The 17,399-nt window shown below is 50.0% G+C and overlaps 1 protein-coding gene across 1 annotated transcript in view; it reads right to left on the reverse strand.

Moving 5' to 3' along the window:
- SLCO2A1 (solute carrier organic anion transporter family member 2A1) overlaps window positions 1–17,399 on the reverse strand; it is a 78,799-nt gene that overhangs the window by 7,471 nt on the left and 53,929 nt on the right. The window contains exons 4-11 of the mRNA XM_053600688.1: window positions 14,570–14,797; window positions 13,598–13,696; window positions 11,063–11,199; window positions 9,209–9,287; window positions 8,571–8,735; window positions 6,741–6,930; window positions 4,892–5,057; window positions 1,935–2,098 (exon numbers count right to left, since the gene is read on the reverse strand). Of these exons, the coding sequence (XP_053456663.1) occupies window positions 1,935–2,098; window positions 4,892–5,057; window positions 6,741–6,930; window positions 8,571–8,735; window positions 9,209–9,287; window positions 11,063–11,199; window positions 13,598–13,696; window positions 14,570–14,797 (1,228 nt within the window). The remainder of the gene's footprint in view (window positions 1–1,934; window positions 2,099–4,891; window positions 5,058–6,740; window positions 6,931–8,570; window positions 8,736–9,208; window positions 9,288–11,062; window positions 11,200–13,597; window positions 13,697–14,569; window positions 14,798–17,399) is intronic.

A 17,399-nucleotide genomic window follows, 5' to 3' on the forward strand; every position in this document is an offset into this window, starting at 1 on the left:
CTTCACACCTAACCTGTGTTTTCACGGCTGGCTGGGAGCCAGGATTGAGTCAAACAATGCTGGGGTGACCACAGAGTCATCTTTAAGCCTCATCTTCTTCATGCTACAAGGTGTCCATCTGTCATCTTTCCCTTCGGGATTGGATCCTGGGGCCTCCTCTCCAGTTTCACCCCTGCCCTTGACCAGATTTGGAGATTTTCCAGAAAAGCCCATCCTGTGGTTAGAAGGATGCTCTGTTCTCCACCTCTTCCCCATCCTGGGTGTTTGACAGAAGTCGTCTGGGACAGGGATTGCTCTCTCCCTTACTGCTTAGGGTCTTCCCTGAGAGATTTCCTTACCCTGTCCCCTGTCCTCTTCATGGCCTATGCAGATTTATCTCAGGGCTAGAGGGTCAATCATGATCCATCTGACCTGGGGCACAACAACAGAAACCCACTGTGGTGCCTGAGGTGAAAGTGTCAGTCCTCGGAATGTACAGGATCAGGGATGGTAGAGCAGAGGGTGACAGTGGTGTTAGAGGAGCAACATGCCATGGGCTCTGGGCACCCCTGCACTTTCTTGCCTAGTATGCTAAGAATGCAATGTCCTGACTGCTCTTTTCCTGGGCCATTTCTCAGGGTTGTACTTAAAGTTTCTCCTAGACCAAGAGCGTTCCTACAAAGCAAACACCTGGGACTTTCTGTCACCCCCTGTAGGATTTAGCGGGTGAGGATAACTGACACATCATGAAGTTCATGTTACTTTCTGTGCTGTGGTAAGGTCCTTTGTCTTTGACCCGGGGAGTCTCAGATCTTCTGCCAGCATCCTTGAAATAGTAGTTTGGAAGCTTGCATGCTAACTTGACAGCTAACTTACAAAGAGGGAAATGCCTGACCCCAAACAAGTGGCTGCTTCTGTTCCCTCCTCATCTCCTAGCCTTCTGGGGAAAATAAGTCATGTTATTGTAATTTGGTTAATAGTGATAATTAACCAATATGTAGAACATCTTATATTTACAAAGCAATTTATTATATATATAATCCTGACATCAACCCATTGAAGTCAAAATCATTATCCCCATTTCACAAATGAGGAAACTGAGGCTCAGTGAGGTTAAGCAACACCCAGGACATTTATTCAGTATGTGGTAGTACAGGACTGTGACTGGCACCAGGAGTCCAAATCCTGTGTTTTTCCCTGTGTGCTTATAAGTGGGTGTGGACAGGAGTGAGGGCAGGGGGTGGGTTAAGTTAACTTGGTTGAAATGTTGTTTTCTCCTTTGCAGCCAGTGAGGTGAAGGAAGGGTCATTCCCTGTAAAAACCTCAGAGGCACTTCAGCGCCAGCTGTAATGGGACACCTCTCTTCCCCCCTCCCTTCCCCTCCTGCGCTGGCCAGCCTTTCCCTTCCTGACCTGAGGACTTAGTCCCAGATCCAAGCATACTGGGATTTTCTCATTTTTATCCTTTTCCCTAGCCCCCACTGTGTCTCTGGAACTTTCTTTAATGTTTAAGCCAGCATTAAGTCAGGGCCACATGGGGCAGAGACCAGAAAGGGGCCCTCAATCAGCATTCTTGCCTTGGTTTTGTGCACTCAGTTGAGTTCTCTTCTCTCCTCTCAGTTCCTTTAGGATTTAAAAATAAGCAAATCTATTGGCATTTCCAGAGCATGGCTCAGACATTCAGCTCTGCCATCCTGGGCTAAAGAGTTAACCTGCCACGTGTAGAGTGGGGGTGATCACAGGGCCTGCATCCCTGTGGGACCCAGGGGCAGGGCTCTCAGCACAGCTGCTGCCAGTATTATTTTCCCATATTATCAAAAGGACCGTGTGCGTTGTTGTTTAAAGGACCCTGGGGGCCAGAAAAGGGAGGAGAGACAGGAAGTGAGCAACTGGGCACAGTGTCAAAGGGAGATGTGGGGAAGCAGCCAGGCCTGGGGCCCCAGAGGCGCCACTCACCGCAGAACCATCATGTAGAGGGGGTTGTGGGAAATGCAGGCGATCAGGGACACGAAGGAGATGAGGAAGATGGCCGGGAGCAGGAGGTGGGCGCAGGGGATGGGACACGATCCTGACTTGGCTGAGGCGGATCCCCCCTTCACACAGCTGCAGTTCAAGTAGGTCTTGAAGAGGAAAGACAGGGAAAGGAAGGAAAGTCTACTGTTACCACATCTCCACACACTGCGCTCCAAACACCTGCACCAGCTCTTTCCAGAGTCTCCTCCAGCTTTCACCCACTGTCCCCAGGTCCCCAGGGGAGCTGGGTGAGGCTGAGGAGACGAGGTAGGGGTTTCAGGAAGCTCCACAGGTCCCACCCCTGTCACTGTTTGGGTAACAGAAACTGTCTTCCAGCATGAGCGAGGCTCCCCCAGTAGTTACCCCGCCGCTGGGTGTCCAGCTCAGCCCAGCTGGAAGTCAGGGACCTGGGAAGGCTCTACTCGGAGCCACACTGCCCCATGCCCAGCAGTGGTGGGTTCATAGGTTGTTGTTTTTGCCATTTGAGTGTCTGTTGCAGGGGAAGGTAGGAATAGGAGGAAAGCAGTGGAAACACATTAAAATCTCCTGAGCTCTGCATCTGTTAGGACTTTGTGGGAGCTTCCCTGCCTGAGAGGAATTCCTTCTGTGAATAAAGGACTCCTTCGGAGAAAAAGGCCCATTTCAAGTCTGCATGGCTTGCTACTATTATATAATTCACTTTGGTGGCCACTGCTCTAGTCTGGTGGTCTTTAATTTCCTTCCTGCAGTGTCTGATTGCCCATTCTATGACCGTTCAAGTATTGTAACAGTTCTAGGCCATACATGGAACTAATCAGCCAGTGTATTTCCTTCTACTAGTCAAGGTACCTTTGTTACCATGGCTCCTAGGAAGCTCAGAAGTAAGTTAATACAATTTTGCTGCTACCATCCTCAGCGTGGGTTTTATAAATACAGATTTTTTTCCTTATAATTTATTATTTTTTTCCAGATAGTATAGTAATGGATTTCTATTTTGAAGAACTTTTGCTATTATTGGAAACTTGCCAAGATTATTTCTGGAAGTAGGTGAGTCAGAAGTAAGTAAAGATAAGAAAGCTGCAGAAGCCACCATAGACTTCTCTAACTGGAAGGCAACTAAAAGAGCATCCTGTCCAAGTTCCTCATCCTCCCTCTGCCTGAGAGGCACGCTTCTTTGCCCACAGAGATGGCTGTGGTCCTCTCCTCTGAAAAGGGGTTGCTAAGGCGGAGCTGGCCTTGCCCATGCCTCTACAGATTTACAGGAATAAGCCACATTCCCCTCCTTAGGGCATCCTTATGGTAACTGCATAGCCTTTCCAATCACCCAGAGGTTCCTGCCTGCTTCCCAGCCTGCCTGGGTGTGACAGTCCTCACTCAGTGTCAGTCTTGGTGTTTCCTCTCTTCTCCTATAGCGCATCAGTACCTGTGTGTCCTGGGGACATGCACTTGCTATTCCCTTTACCTGGAACGCTTTGCTCCCAGGTTTTCACTGGGTTTTCTCCTGTTTGTTCAGTTCTAATGTCACTTCCCTGTCCCATTAAATCTTTCCATGGCATGGGTTACTTTATTTAAAACTCTCTTGTGCATGTATTTATAAAATGCAAACTCCAAGAAAAGTTACAGTCTATGAATAAATAGGAAAAAAGACAAAAAAAAAAAAAAAAAAAAACAAGAAAAGAGTAGGTAAGGCGCCGGCCCCATATACCGAGGGTGGCGGGTTCAAACCCGGCCCCAGCCAAACTGCAACCAAAAAATAGCCGGGCGTTGTGGCGGGTGCCTGTAGTCCCAGCTACTCGGGAGGCTGAGGCAAGAGGATCGCTTAAGCCGCAGGAGTTGGAGGTTGCTGTGAGCTGTGTGAGGCCACGGCACTCTACCGAGGGCCATAAAGTGAGACTCTGTCTCTACAAAAAAAAAAAAAAAAAACAAGAAAAGAAAGGAAGAAGAACATAAAAAAGATACGGAATAGAGAAGTAGGAGCCGGCAGAGGGGAAGAAACCAAGTATTCCTACAGCGAACTTTACACTGGCAGGTCTGCTGCTTCGGCCTTGGTCTGCTTTAGGTGCCGGGATCTAAGCAGGACTTACAGTTTCACAGGCAGAATAAAGCTTTCTGTTTTTTTTTATTTCCCCCACAAAAAAAATGCAAACTCCATGAGCACAGGAACTTTGGCTGACGGGTTCACTCCTATATCCTCAGCACCTGTGGATGTGCCTCATGGTCAATTATTTGTTGAATAATTAAATGAATGACTCAAGTTGGTCTGCTGCTGGCTATTCCTAAAAGGTTTCCACAAAGAGATAGATAGGCCCTGGCTTAGAAAGAACAGAATGTAGGCTGTCCAAGTGGAAGGCTGGTGGCCAGGATTTACAGGCTGGTGACCAGATTGAGGCAGAGCCCTGGATTCTAGTCCCAGATCAGCCCCTAAGTAGTTGCATGACTTTAGGCCAGTCATATGTCCACACTTGGGAGCTGAGGGGTTGAACAAAATGTTCTCAGCCACGGCTTCCAGCTCTAACCTTCCAGTTGCATGTCACAGAGGCCCTCTGCCCTCGACTTATCTGGGCCAGTCCATATGGCCTTCAACATGGCCAGGATGCAGGACGCAGAAGGATGAGGCTGAAAGTCCTTGGCTGAAGGAGGGCTCTCACTTGCTTCTGCTGTGAACATTGGTAGGTCTTAGGAATATGTATTAGTTGGACATTGGCCAATCTTTAATTGGTTTTGGGCTGTCAACATCTGGTTATGTCCTGAGGGAAGGGGAGATGAAGTGGGTGTGGCTCAAAGGAGGCCACGAGGTCAGTAAAGACCATTGTGAAGCCCTGCCTATGCCTGAGCCAGGGAGCAGTCTCAGAGAGTACACACCAAACTTCCAGACCCACAGGGCTCCTCCTGCCTCCGGGAAGGACTCTGGCCACCCTTACCACCTGCTTGGAGGCTGCGGAGCTCATGTTGATGTCACTGCAGCCGGCATGGCAAGGGGAGAGGTATTCTACTCCATTGTCCCCGCAGACTGGGTGGAAGATAGAATCTGGGCACGAGCAGTCCCTGCGGCACACAGGAGGCTGCGGATGTATAGAACTTGATGTGCTGCCAGGAAAAAAGGAAATGTGGAATCAAACAAAGCAAGACCAAAGAAAGAGCTCTACACCCCAGCCCAGTGCAAGTCCTTGGCCAACTGATGTGCCTGCGCATCTCCATTTGTCTTGGGCCAGTGCCCAAGGGGTCTGAATTATGCCTCGTGGAGCCAGCAAAAAATTTGCCACTGTTCGGTGGTTACGGCACCTCTGTTTCTTCTGCTATTTGGAGCCCAGACATAACAATTAATCAGCTGAGAAGGCCTGATCAGCAAACCCCTGCCACAGGAGTCAGGACAACTAACACTTGCTGACAGAATGGCAGTTGCAATGAGAAAGTCACAGGCAATATGTGACCTGCCTCCTCTTCTAGCTGGGCTCAGGCTGAAGACAATGGCCAAGAACCCTTGAGGCAATCGGCTCCCGCTTGCTGCCTGTCTCATGGGTCGGTGTAGACATCGCCTGGTTACTCTAACCCCCTGAGTGTCAACCAAGGGTATTTCACTGGTTGATCTCACTGTTTCCAATGTCCTGCATATCTGACAGTCATGACCCTCTCTGGGGGAGGTTGGGAGAGGGCCTGACAAACCATAGTCCAGTTATTTCACTAATATAATTATGCTAATGATATTTAACATTTATAGGGCATCTCTTATGTGCCAGGCACTGTGCCTAGGGGCTTTTAAGGCATAATCAGTGCAAAAAGTCTACAATTATTCACCTTTTGTGGATGAGAAAACTGACACTTAGATCAGTAACTTCCCCCAAGTACTAAAGGGCCCCAAGACCAGAACCCAGGCCTAGCTGATGACAAAGCTACATGCTAAACTCTCAGGGGAAGCCATCAAAAGGCCCAAAGGCTTCTTAGCGGCTCTCAACCCATAGCTGAGAGGAGCAGCACCCACCAAGGGTTAGTCCCCACCCTGAGCAACCCTCCCTTCTCTTTTTCACCAGCCAAAGACAGGAGGAGGTTATTTCAAAGAGAAACAGAAAACACTGAGGTTGTCACCAAATGTTGCAACCTCTTTAGGCAAAGTCTAAAAGAAAAGCTTGTTGAAAGGCAGCACCCAAGAAAAAATAAAAATGCTCCTTGCTCAGCATTCTTCCCTTCACAGGGCTCTAAAGTCCATCCTGAACATATAAAGCCGGACTTAAAACCATGGGCCGTAGTGCTTTATGCAAACTGACAGGTAGATTTTACCTGCCCTCCTCCTTACCTGTCCTAATTTTTCATGTCTGCCATCACTTTCTTTGTTCCTCTCCAGACCTTTACAAGTCCCCTCTTGTCTTTCTTCAGCAGCTCAGTGAGACTCTGTAATTCTAGCCACCACACAGCTGATGCTAAACATAGCTTATTTCCTGGTGCCTGTGGCTGATAGCCCTACAGAATCCAAATGAATTGGTTTTTGATGCTTTTTAAAAAAACAGAACCCTAACCATGAATGCTGGTGGCCCACTAGAACCCTTTGATCTCTTCTCATATTGGAACATGATATTCAAGACCCGATTATCTAAGTAGCCATATAAATGATTAGATCAGAGTCTAGAGTACTCACCCTTATGATGTGGAAACTTGACATCAGATCAAAAGTGAATAGCCCAGAAGAGTTAAGGAGGCAGGAAGGAAGATGAATGGCAGCCAGATTGAGGCTCTGGCCTTAGCAGAAAGTATCTCCATACTCCTTATACCCCTTACCTGGGGGGGTAGACCTCGGCCACGGCTGGTGTAGAACATCCCATGAAGAAGAGAGGGGTACAGAGGATCATGGAGATGGTGATAATGGTGGTAGCTACTCGGGGAATGGTTTGTAGAGAGAAAACAAAACGCTTCATGAGGATTCCTCCAAATAACATCCCCAAGGCTGCAGCGGGAAGGTTTATAGCACCTGTGGATGGAGAGAAGGAGCTAGTTTAGGCGCATAGCCCTGGGAATGTGTGTGGACGACACTCTCAGAGCTGGACCACCAAGAAGGGATCATGGCTTCAGGAAGGAACATTGGAAATGTTAAAAATAATTGTAGGTTTTCGCTCTCTCTTTGTCAGAGACAGAAGCAACGCGGAGAAGGAAGTGACTTGAGAGGACAGCCACCACCATGAGCCTCCTTAACAAGCCCAAGAGTGAGATGACCCCAGAGGAGTTACAGAAGCGGGAGGAAGAAGAATTTAACACTGGTCCACTCTCTGTGCTCACACAATCAGTCAAGAACAACACTCAAGTGCTTATTAATTGCCACAATAACAAGAAACTCCTGGGCTGGGTGAAAGCCTTTGATAGACACTGCAACATGGTGCTGGAGAATGTGAAGGAGATATGGACTGAGGTCCCCAAAAGTGGCAAGGGTAAGAAGAAGTCTAAGCCAGTCAACAAAGATCGCTACATCTCCAAGATATTCCTGCGTGGGGACTCAGTCATTGTGGTCCTGCGGAACAGCAGGACCTGCTGACAGCTTGCTGACAGCTTGCTCCCCCATCCTGTGAAGGCCTGCTCTTTTTCATGGGAATAATAAAGCCCTGTGGGTTTTTTTACTAGTGGAAAAAAAAAATAATTGTAATAGCTGACATTACTTTGGCATTTATTGTTTGCCGGGTACATTTAGAACAGTGGTTCTCAACCTTCCTAATGCTGCGGCCCTTTAATACAGTTGAGAACCGCTGATCTAGAGAGTTATCTTGACATAGAGGATTGCCCTGTCTACTGCAAAGAATAAAGAAGTGGGGACTTTGCAGCCTGAGGGATGTGGGTTGAATGTGCGTTTATTAAGTACCTTTCATTACATGGTCCATTGCATCCTCACTGTGACTCGATGGGTTAGCCAGGCAAGAGTGATGACCCCTGAAGGTCAGAGGGGTAATGTCACAGCCAAAGGCCACACAGAGGGTGCAGGGGAGTTACTCTCAAAGTTTCATGACTGACTGTCTTGCCAATCCATATGGTTAAGCTCACCTTGGGGTTGGGCCCAGTAATTGCCTTGAGCACTTGGTGGGACCACACCAGTGGTTCTCAACCTTAGTTGTAAAATATACCGATGCCGAGCCCCACCACCTGAGATTCTGGCTTCATTGGCCTAGGTATCTGCATTTTGTAAAGGTCTGCAGAGGAGCCTGAAGTGCATCCTGGGTTGAGAATCTCTGGGCCACATACCTTCTTATTCAAGCAAATGTATTCAAGTCCCAGGAGAAGAAGGAAAAACCCAGGGGGCATTTTGTCTACTCCCAAATCCAATCCTCCCTCTTCCCTCTGTTTATCCTGCTGATGTCAAGGCCTTTGGGAGGCTGTCAGACTTCCAGCCCCTCAATGAGGAGGAAGGCAACCCCCAGCCTCCACCCACTTCTGACTGGAAGGAGTACCAGAAATCTGCCAAGAACATTCTAGGTTGTCAACCAGGAAAAATGTCCTTAAAATACTTTCTCTTGGGCAGTCCTCCTCTGGCCCCTGTCTGTGTCCGGTCTGGCCTGCACCCGTCCCTAGATGGGCGGCCAAAGCACCTGGCCCCTGCCCAGCTCCAGAAGCTCCCTCCAGACTCACCAATGAGGAAGTTGGCATAGGCCGCGGAGGTGCCATACTGCTTCTCCAGGAACTTGTTGAGGAATGTGGAGAGGCCGGCAATGACAGAGGAGAAGGTACACTGGGCTAGCACCACCAGCATGAAGAGGGGGTTCATCAAGAGCCTCAGGAAGATGCGGGGAAACCCTGTAAACATACCACTGTTGGCAGGAGCCAGGCCTCTGCAGCAGTTACCACGGGGTGCCCCTACCTTGCCTCCCCTCTTCCTTAGGACAGAATCTGAGGCACTAAGATGTACAGTGGCCAGTCTAGGGGCCCACAGCTGCTTGGACTCCCCCCCCCCAGTAACATGCTCATGGGCTAAATAAAATGAGGATGTACCAAAAGAAATCAAGTGACGGGCAGGCAGAAATAGGACTGACACTGGAAACTGTCTCCTCACATGATCAGCATGTCATATGAAGGGAGGAGAGGAAAGAACGTGGGGGCAGACCATGGGGCAGGGGTGGAGGACTGACCCTGCCTGAATTTGGTCTCCTCCAAATTGAGCTGCAGGTGCGTCTAGAAGATGGGCACCTGCTCCTACTGTCCCTTACCACACAGCACACACGGGCTGGGGTCCCCTGCACACACACTCCCCACCCGGCCCAGTCAGTTACGTTTAATAAAATCCACCACGGAGCCTCTTGAGCCGTTGTCCTCCATCATTCTTGCATCATCCACCATGGCAGGAGACCTCTGAAGGCAGCAAAAGGAGCTGAATGTTAATGGCCCAAGCTCGCCACAGCTTCCATCCCCAGGCCCTCAACCCTCTAGTGTCAGAGGCTCAGGGCCAGGCAGAGGTAAGCTGCCTCAGCCTTGGGTATCTGGAGGGCATCCAGGGAACACGCTCTTGAAGCAAACACCCACTACATTTCATTGAGCCTGGGGTTTTGGCTGACAACCAGAACACAACCATGCCAAGGCCTCCCACGATACTTGTGGGCATATTATTTTATATCTAACTTTCCCATGACTGATGCCAAAGGTACCTTCCTGAATCCCACCCCTGGTTCTCTCTGTCATGGCTGTACTTCCCCACGCCCTCAGACTCCAAGGGCCATTGGCTTCTGGGACACTCTGGTTTGGGATGCCCCATTTCTAGCCTTCCCTTTCTATCTCCTCTCTGGGGTCCCTATAGTAACCCTTTCCCTGTACTTTAGGGGCATACTATCTCAGAGAACCTGCCTACCTCTTCCAACCTGTCAGCTGCAGCCTGAGGCCCCCATCTGAACTACTCCCCAGATGTGAGGCCCCTGAGCTCTGACACCATCAGGATGCTCCCGGGAATTCATCCCCAGGAACAGGCCCTCCCATTCATTGAGCGCTTACTCCACGCTGGGCACCATGCCCAGTGTTCCACATGCATTGTCTCATTCCTCACCACTTCCTTCCCAGATAGGTTCTCTAATTATCTAGAGTATCTTAAGGAAAAGGAAGCAGCTCAAAGAACAAAGAAACTTGATGAAGATCACTCATCAAGTTAGTAAGTAGCAGAGCTGCATTCAAACTCAGGGCTGCCTGACCCCAAACTCCCATGATGTGCTGCCAGCCTCCGAAATTCTTTCCCAAGACAAGCCAAGATCCTCCCGCCCCTGCTCCTCTTCCCTCACCTGAGCCTAGATTTTATACACTTCATTGCCAAACACGAAGCTCGATTTCTGGCTCAAAACTTAGGCATAAACTTTATCCCCTTCTCCAATTTAGCTGACTATTGACTCCCTGGGTGCCTCTTCCAGGAATGGCTGTCGGTGCCCTTGTCCTTGCCCTCCGACAGCCATGGATGCATCCCCATCTCTTGCCTGGGCCTCTGCACTGGCCTCTTTGGATTTCCAGCCTTCATTCCTTCCTGACCCCTCAACCTCATCCACACTGCCACGTCGCTACCCTTGGTCACCTCCGTGTCCCAGAACTCCACAGGTATAGAACAGGTTTAGGCCCTTCAGCTGACCATCAAGACCCCCCCCAGACTTCTCTTCCTTGTTTTCCATTCTCATCCTCCCCTGATTCCTTTCTCGACAGATCTTACTGCAAGATGCTTAGGTCACCCGCTCAAATACTCTCCATTCTCAGTACCCCACACTATTCAGAGCTGGGAATCTCCTTCTTACTCTGTCCCTCAGGTGCAGACGCAATAGACCTATTAAATGCAAAACTCAACGGTGCCAGGTCACACTTGGCTTTTATTGGCTTTTAACTCTTTAGCCCAATTTAGATGGATTCAGCATTTACCAGACTGTTTCCTAGAGTCCTCCTCATCCTTGAGATGCTAACATGGTAAGGGAACACTGAGGAGATACTTTTGGAAATTCACTAGCATCCTCATCTCTCGAAGCCTCTGAGAAGTCTTGCATCGTGAAACTTGTTTTGATTTTACCCAGGATTTGTTTAACCTTCTGTAGCATCTCAACTCTGTTTATTTCCTACCTCTCTTAAACTCCTACGGGGAGAGTCTTAGGTTCACAGAACCTTACCTCCACTCCTGTGGGCATTGTTCGAGGAAAGAAAAAAAAGGGGAAAGAGCTGAGAACCAAGAAGGCTGAAGAAAGGATCAGGCCTAGCCACCAGGCTCCAATCCATCGGGGGTCTTCTGGGGTCAAGTTAACTGCAGCTGAAGAGAAACCAAAGGATACAAGTGTTTGTTGAATGAATGTACAAACTCACCTGCCTGGAAGGAGGCGCTCTGATGAGAGGGAGTTTTATTGACTTTCTTCCCACAAGGAAGAAGAAATAAGCCATGAGCTAGAACCTTGGTTGAGACAACATTCCCTCTCTGAGCCATTCTGGTATTCCCAGAGAACTGAGGCCATGGAGCAGAGCATCAGAACGCTCCCAGCTGAAGGGAGCAGGACCTTCACCTCACCTTGTTAATTCCCAGCCCTTGGCAAGAATAGTGGTGAAGGGAGCTGACTCTCCTGAGGGCTTACAATGGGCCAGACCCTAGATCACGTGCTTGACATCTGTCATCCCATTGAGCGTTACCAGCAAGTCTATGGGGTAGGAGTTACCTCTGCCCACCTCTAACCAATCAGGAAACTAAGGATCTGACAGGTGAAGTCCCTTGTCCCAGGCTAAGCCTTGTAAGGGCCAGTTTACTGGTCAGTTTCAAACCTTTGTCCTCTGGTACTCAAACCTGCATCCTTATCTATTGAATTCTACTGCTTCCCAACTTTATTGGCCCTAAAAGGAAGCTCCGTGATCCTTAGAAGCCTGAAGAATTATCAGTGTGGACTGCCTGGCCTCCAGAGGAGAAACTTTCCCCTGGCAATTCTCCTATCACATCTACTGGTCTGCATTGTGTTCTTCTGTGTAAAGAAATGGCCCAGGCACAGAGGGAGGGGGGAGAAGGTGGAAGAATTGTTCAGTCAAACCTGAGCACTGTCAGGGTGGATGGGGGCTCAGTTGCTGGTCTGTTTGGGCAGGGACTGCCTGGGACCAACTCAGCAAGTGCCAGCAAAAGGGTAAAGATGGCTCAATCCTGAGATGGAAAATTCCCCTTAGCTTTCCAAACTTTATTTGAAGTAGAGACAGATGACACCACACAGATGACATTATGAGTCTGACAGCCTTGAGGACAAGAGCCTGGGCTCTGGTGGTATGCTCAGATTTCACACTTGCTAATTCTTTGTGCAAGGGGCATGCCCTGACCTGTGTGCTGGGCACTGAGGGGTATGTGCAGTCCTACCTTCTAGCCATATCTTGAGGCAAGGAGGCACTTCACATAACACCCCACACTCTTCACCCTCTTGATTATGTTTAGGTGGTTTCCTCCCAATGGGAAGGCCTTCCCTTCCCCTTCATTCCTCATGGACATCCCACCCACCTGTCATGGCTCCAGACAGGTATCACCTCCTTAGAAAGCCCTCCCAGATTGCCTCAGGCAGGAGCACTCACTCCTGCATCTGAAGTTCCCCAGCACTTTGCCCATCCCTCTGATACAGTGCTGACCTTCCCTGTCCTCCTGTGAGGGGCTGGGTGCTGATGGACACACTCACAAAAGCAATAGGCCTTGACTGGATTCATCCTGGGACTTGGTCCCTGCCAGTTAACCCAGTACTTATACTTGTGTCTACATCTTCTCATTTTAAGATACGCAGTGACTTAGTCCATACTGTTCTTGGAGGGTTGCAAGCTTGTACCTGTTAACCACTTAATATGTATCAGGCTTATTCTAATGGGCACACGCTCTATTTTACTTCTATTAGCCCCATTTTATAGATGAGGAAACTGAGGCACAGAAAGATGACATCACTGGCCTAAGATCACTCAGCTAGTAAGAAGTGGGACCAGCATGAGACACAGGCGGTGCCCACACAGTGAACCCCATGTAAGCCCTTCCAGTGTGAGTCAGTCATCCAGGGTGTGTATTAGAGTATTCCTTTTTTCTTCGAACAGCACTTACTAAATCTTAAAAACAAAACAAAAAACCTCCAGCAACATCTTGGATTCAAAGAGCTACGAGAATATTTTTAATGCCACCACCACGATGGGCAGGTGTGTGGCAACGCCTGAGGCCCTGCCCTAGGTCTTAAGCAGTAGTTCTCAACCTTCCTAATGCCTCCTAAAGCTGGGACCCTTTAATACAGTTCCTCATGTCATGGTGACCCCCAACCATAAAATTATTTTCATTGCTACTTCATAACTGTAATTTTGCTACTGTTATGAATCGTAATATAAATATCTGATATGCAGGACGTATTTTCATTGTTACAAAGGGTTCGCAACCCACAGATGGAGAACCACTGTTTTAAGAGGCTTCTTGCTGCGAGCTCCTTAGGGGCAGAAAGTGTGTCGCTGTAGCAGCTCCTTCCCACGGCAGGCGCGGGCCCTGTGAGAAGAGGTACACCTGTCGACTCCCTGCTGTCTGAGGAACCAGGGCTGAGTGAGTGCCTGAGGAGGGGCAGTGGGCATGTGGAGCCGAAGCTCCATTCTCTGCCCTGGTTGGATGGGGGCAGGGGGCTGCATGGTGGAACTGGGGATGGGGATAGGTGTCCCCGGCACACACTCACCTGTGTCCACCCTGCCATAGTCCACGAAGATCTGCAGCATGACAGAGCCCAGCAGGTACCCAAAAGCCGGTCCAAATACAGAGATGGCAAATAAGATGGCTGGGGATGGAAGCCAGGAGGAAGAAAGGAGGCTAAGGGAGATTGAAGGGGCTCCACAGCCCCAGGTTCCCAAGCTGAGCCGAGCTATCGCCCCATCTGTTCCCTAGCCCTGACAAGCTCACACCTAGGGTATCTCCTACAGGCAAAGCTGCGTTCCTCTGCCCACCCCAACCACGTAGGATCCCAAGACATGCAGAAGCAAGGCTGTTTCTCCTTCAAACAACTGCCAGTGAGATCTGCTCTCGCCAGGAAGGAAATGGCCTTGATGGTAATTACAAAAGGCCAGCCCAGGATTATGTTGATGGGTGAAAGTCCCTGAAGATGGGATGCTGGTGGCCCTGGTGGGAGCTCATGGTGCCTGAGGGTATGGTCTGTCTGGTCTCGGCCATAGTTCCTGAGGATGCTCAGTGTGGCTTATTCTACGGGAAGGATTTGGGCATTCAGAGGGTCATCTGCTATCTGCTTTGCATGGGCTCCTTGGAAGCCCTCCTGCCCTGAAGTGGATGGCTCGGAGGAGACATGCATCCCGGCCTGCACCTGGAGGACTGGACGGCAGCAGTAGCTGCTTTGGTTTTAGATGTACCCAGTGCCTGACATGGGCTAAGTGGTTATGTACATCATCTCATATGACCTCACAGCCACCCAGTGCACAGGTGACATCAGCCCTGTTCTGCAGGTGAGGAACCTGGGGCCCTGGGGTTCAGCCACTTGCCCAAGATCACACAGCTGGGAGGTAACAGAACTGGCATTCCAGGGCTTTCTGCTGGGGTGTGGGCAAAGATGGTCAGACCTCCGTTCAACCCTCAGGACCTCAGCAAGTACCACATCAGGACCTGGCCCCTCCACACACTCCTCTCCAAGCCTGGGACTCACAGATGTACAAGGGTGAGTTGTTGGGCTCTGCGAAGTCGTCCACATAGGAGATCCCGAATGGCTGAATGGGCACCGTCCCGATGCCAGCCAGCAGCTGGGCGACCACCATCAGGCCCCACATATTGCCTGTCTCTTTCCGGGGATTCTGGGGGGTGCTCTGGCACTTACTGGGGGGCAGGTCCTGCCAATGCTTCTGACAGAGCTCGGCCTGAAAGCGGCTGCTGTTCCCTGCAATGAGAGCGTATGCTGGCTTCCACCGTCCCGTCCCCTGCTTCCAAACCAGCCTCCAAAGCTGGCCTTTCTCGCTGAACAGGTCAGAGGTGGCACTCCAGAAACAAAGGGACAGAAAGGTGGCGTGTGGGCTCCCGGACCCCAGGAGCAGCCTTCTCAGGTGGGAGAGGAAGGGTTCTCTGTGGGTGTCCTTGCTTTCTCCTCTGCAGGCCCCCATGCAGAGCCGGGCAGGGAGGGGTCAGCACCTTCTTCCCTGGAGGTCACCCAGCTGGAAAAGGGGGATCCAGGATCAAAACCCAGGCTGTCTACCTCCAGCGACCCTGTGCTGAGCCCTGGGACCCTGGGCTCATGGGTTCTCTCCAGCAGGACAGAGGTCATTCTATGCCATAGGCAGGGGTTCGCCTCCTGCCTGGCTCGCGTCTCTCCTGGATCGTGACTCGTAGAACCTGCACTCCTTAATGAGCGCAGCACAAGTCACACTGGAGGACCTACTGCCAAAGACATCTCATGGTCCTCCCACACCTGGGCAGCTGCCAAGAACCACGGAACTTCTGAAGCTCAAGGGACTTTGAGATCCGCCAATTCAACCTCTCATCTTGCAGACTGGGGAGCTGAGGCTACACCCAAAGGAGTCAGGCTGCACCTCATGGGCCTTCTGAGAGAATCCCACATTCTGCTGTGGCCTGTGGGCACTATGGCTCCTGTGGCCGTGGCCCTCTCGCCGCATCCAAGGCTCTGTTTTTAATTCGGCTCACACTAAACAATCAGCACTGAGGTTCTCCAGGGCTCAGGGGTTCTCAAGGGCTCCTTTCCATGAGATCCTTTTCTTCCTGCCTCATTCAGGTCAATGGAAACCACTGACATCACCCACCTCACTCCGTTGGGTTATTCACTTAACACTAATGAGACTCAGTTTAATTCTCATCTGTGGTGCTCTCAGAGGGTGTGGCCTGAGCTAGGTGGGCCTAAGTCCCTCCGAGAGGAAAACTGAGGGCCATAGACTAGATCTTTCCCTCACACTGTCCAGTGCTATTGGACTCAGAGCTGCCCTGGATGGTAGGGCTCGGGGCCGGGGGTGGGGGGGTGTCTGCCCTCTTCATCGTCCTTTCCTCTCTCCCCAGGGACACACCTTGTCCAGGCTTGCCCCACTGTTCTTGCCCACTACACCATGTCTGTATAGGACACATTTGACAGTTGCTGGCACAGAGGGCTCCCCCATTGGTCAGGAAGGTCCGTCCCAGGAAAAGCAAAGGGAGTCTGGTCAAGATAATCCAGACCTGGCACCAATTGTATGCAGGGAAGGGAGCACCCAAGCAAGTAGCCAGGGACTCGCTGTGCCTTCCTCCTCCCATCCCATGCTCACCATCCTGCCTTTCAATGCCGAATTCAAATGGAGTGGCCTAAACACACGGTGGAGTCATGAATTAGGGTAAGAGCACAGCCTTGTTTACATGGAAGGACAGCTATGACATCTTGTGAAGTTTCAAACATAACTAGTAGTTTGGAGAAGAACATGATCCCTAACTTATAAAGTGTATGTGCCCTGACTGAACGTGCAGAGGAAACCTTTGGACCATGGTGGCTCTCTCTGGGATTGATGTGAGTGTGCTAACTTTTCTTGCACTCATTGTATTTTCTAATTTTTTATTATGAACACATGATACTTTCTAAAGGAAACAAAGTTTTTAAATTGAGTATGTTTTCACAAATAAATAAATATAACATTTAATAACATCTCTTCCATTTCTTGTTTCTCTGTCCCATCCCTGTTGCTCTTCCTTCTGGGTGAAGCTCTAGGCCTGCAAAGTGTGGCTGCCTTCGTCTGCCTACCCCAACCACCCACCACCCCATCTCCCCTGTGGGATGATAGATTTCTATGATTTACAGGCTCCCCCAACACCAAAAAATTTTAAACTTCCATGTACTGACAGGTTTGGGAGCATTTCTCTATACCTAGCCACCTTCAAACATTCGAGCTATCTGACCCCTGGAGGTGGCTGGGACCTTATACCTACTTCCTCCCAGGTGGAGGTTTCCTGGAAGGGGGGTGGCTACTTGGAGTTTTGAGGTAATCTGGAACAATAAGATAAAATAAACAAACACAGTATAGGAAGTCAAGAAATTGGTTTTATCCCTAGGTAGCTGTGTGATCTGAAGCAAGTTTCTAAATCTCTCTGAGCCTCAGTTTCCCTTGGGCAGAGATCATAAGGTGGATGGATAGGGAGATCTCTTCTGAGTCAATAATGAGCTAGAAAGCTGTGGTTTCAAAAAGAGGCCCAGGCATGAGAACTCAGGCCCTGCTGGTCTGCCAGCAGGCCTGGTGGCTGTGCATGCCCTCTTGAAGGAAGTTGGTGTGGCTCAGTAATGCTGCCTGGGTCTCCTTAAGACAGTCACTTTAGTCAGGAAGCACAAAACTGTAAAATGTTCCTGTTAAGAGAGAGACCACAGGGGCTGTCTGGCCCACCCACCACCCCACTCAGGAATCCTTCTATCAGCACTGACGCATATTTAACACCCAGACATGGGTGTGGTGCTGCAGACTCATGTGGATCCCAGGGGGAGGTCTGGGTGGCCATGATATGGCAAGGCCAACAGAAGT

This window comes from Nycticebus coucang, chromosome 8 (assembly GCF_027406575.1).
Source record: "Nycticebus coucang isolate mNycCou1 chromosome 8, mNycCou1.pri, whole genome shotgun sequence".
NCBI classification, from domain to species: Eukaryota; Metazoa; Chordata; class Mammalia; order Primates; family Lorisidae; genus Nycticebus; species Nycticebus coucang.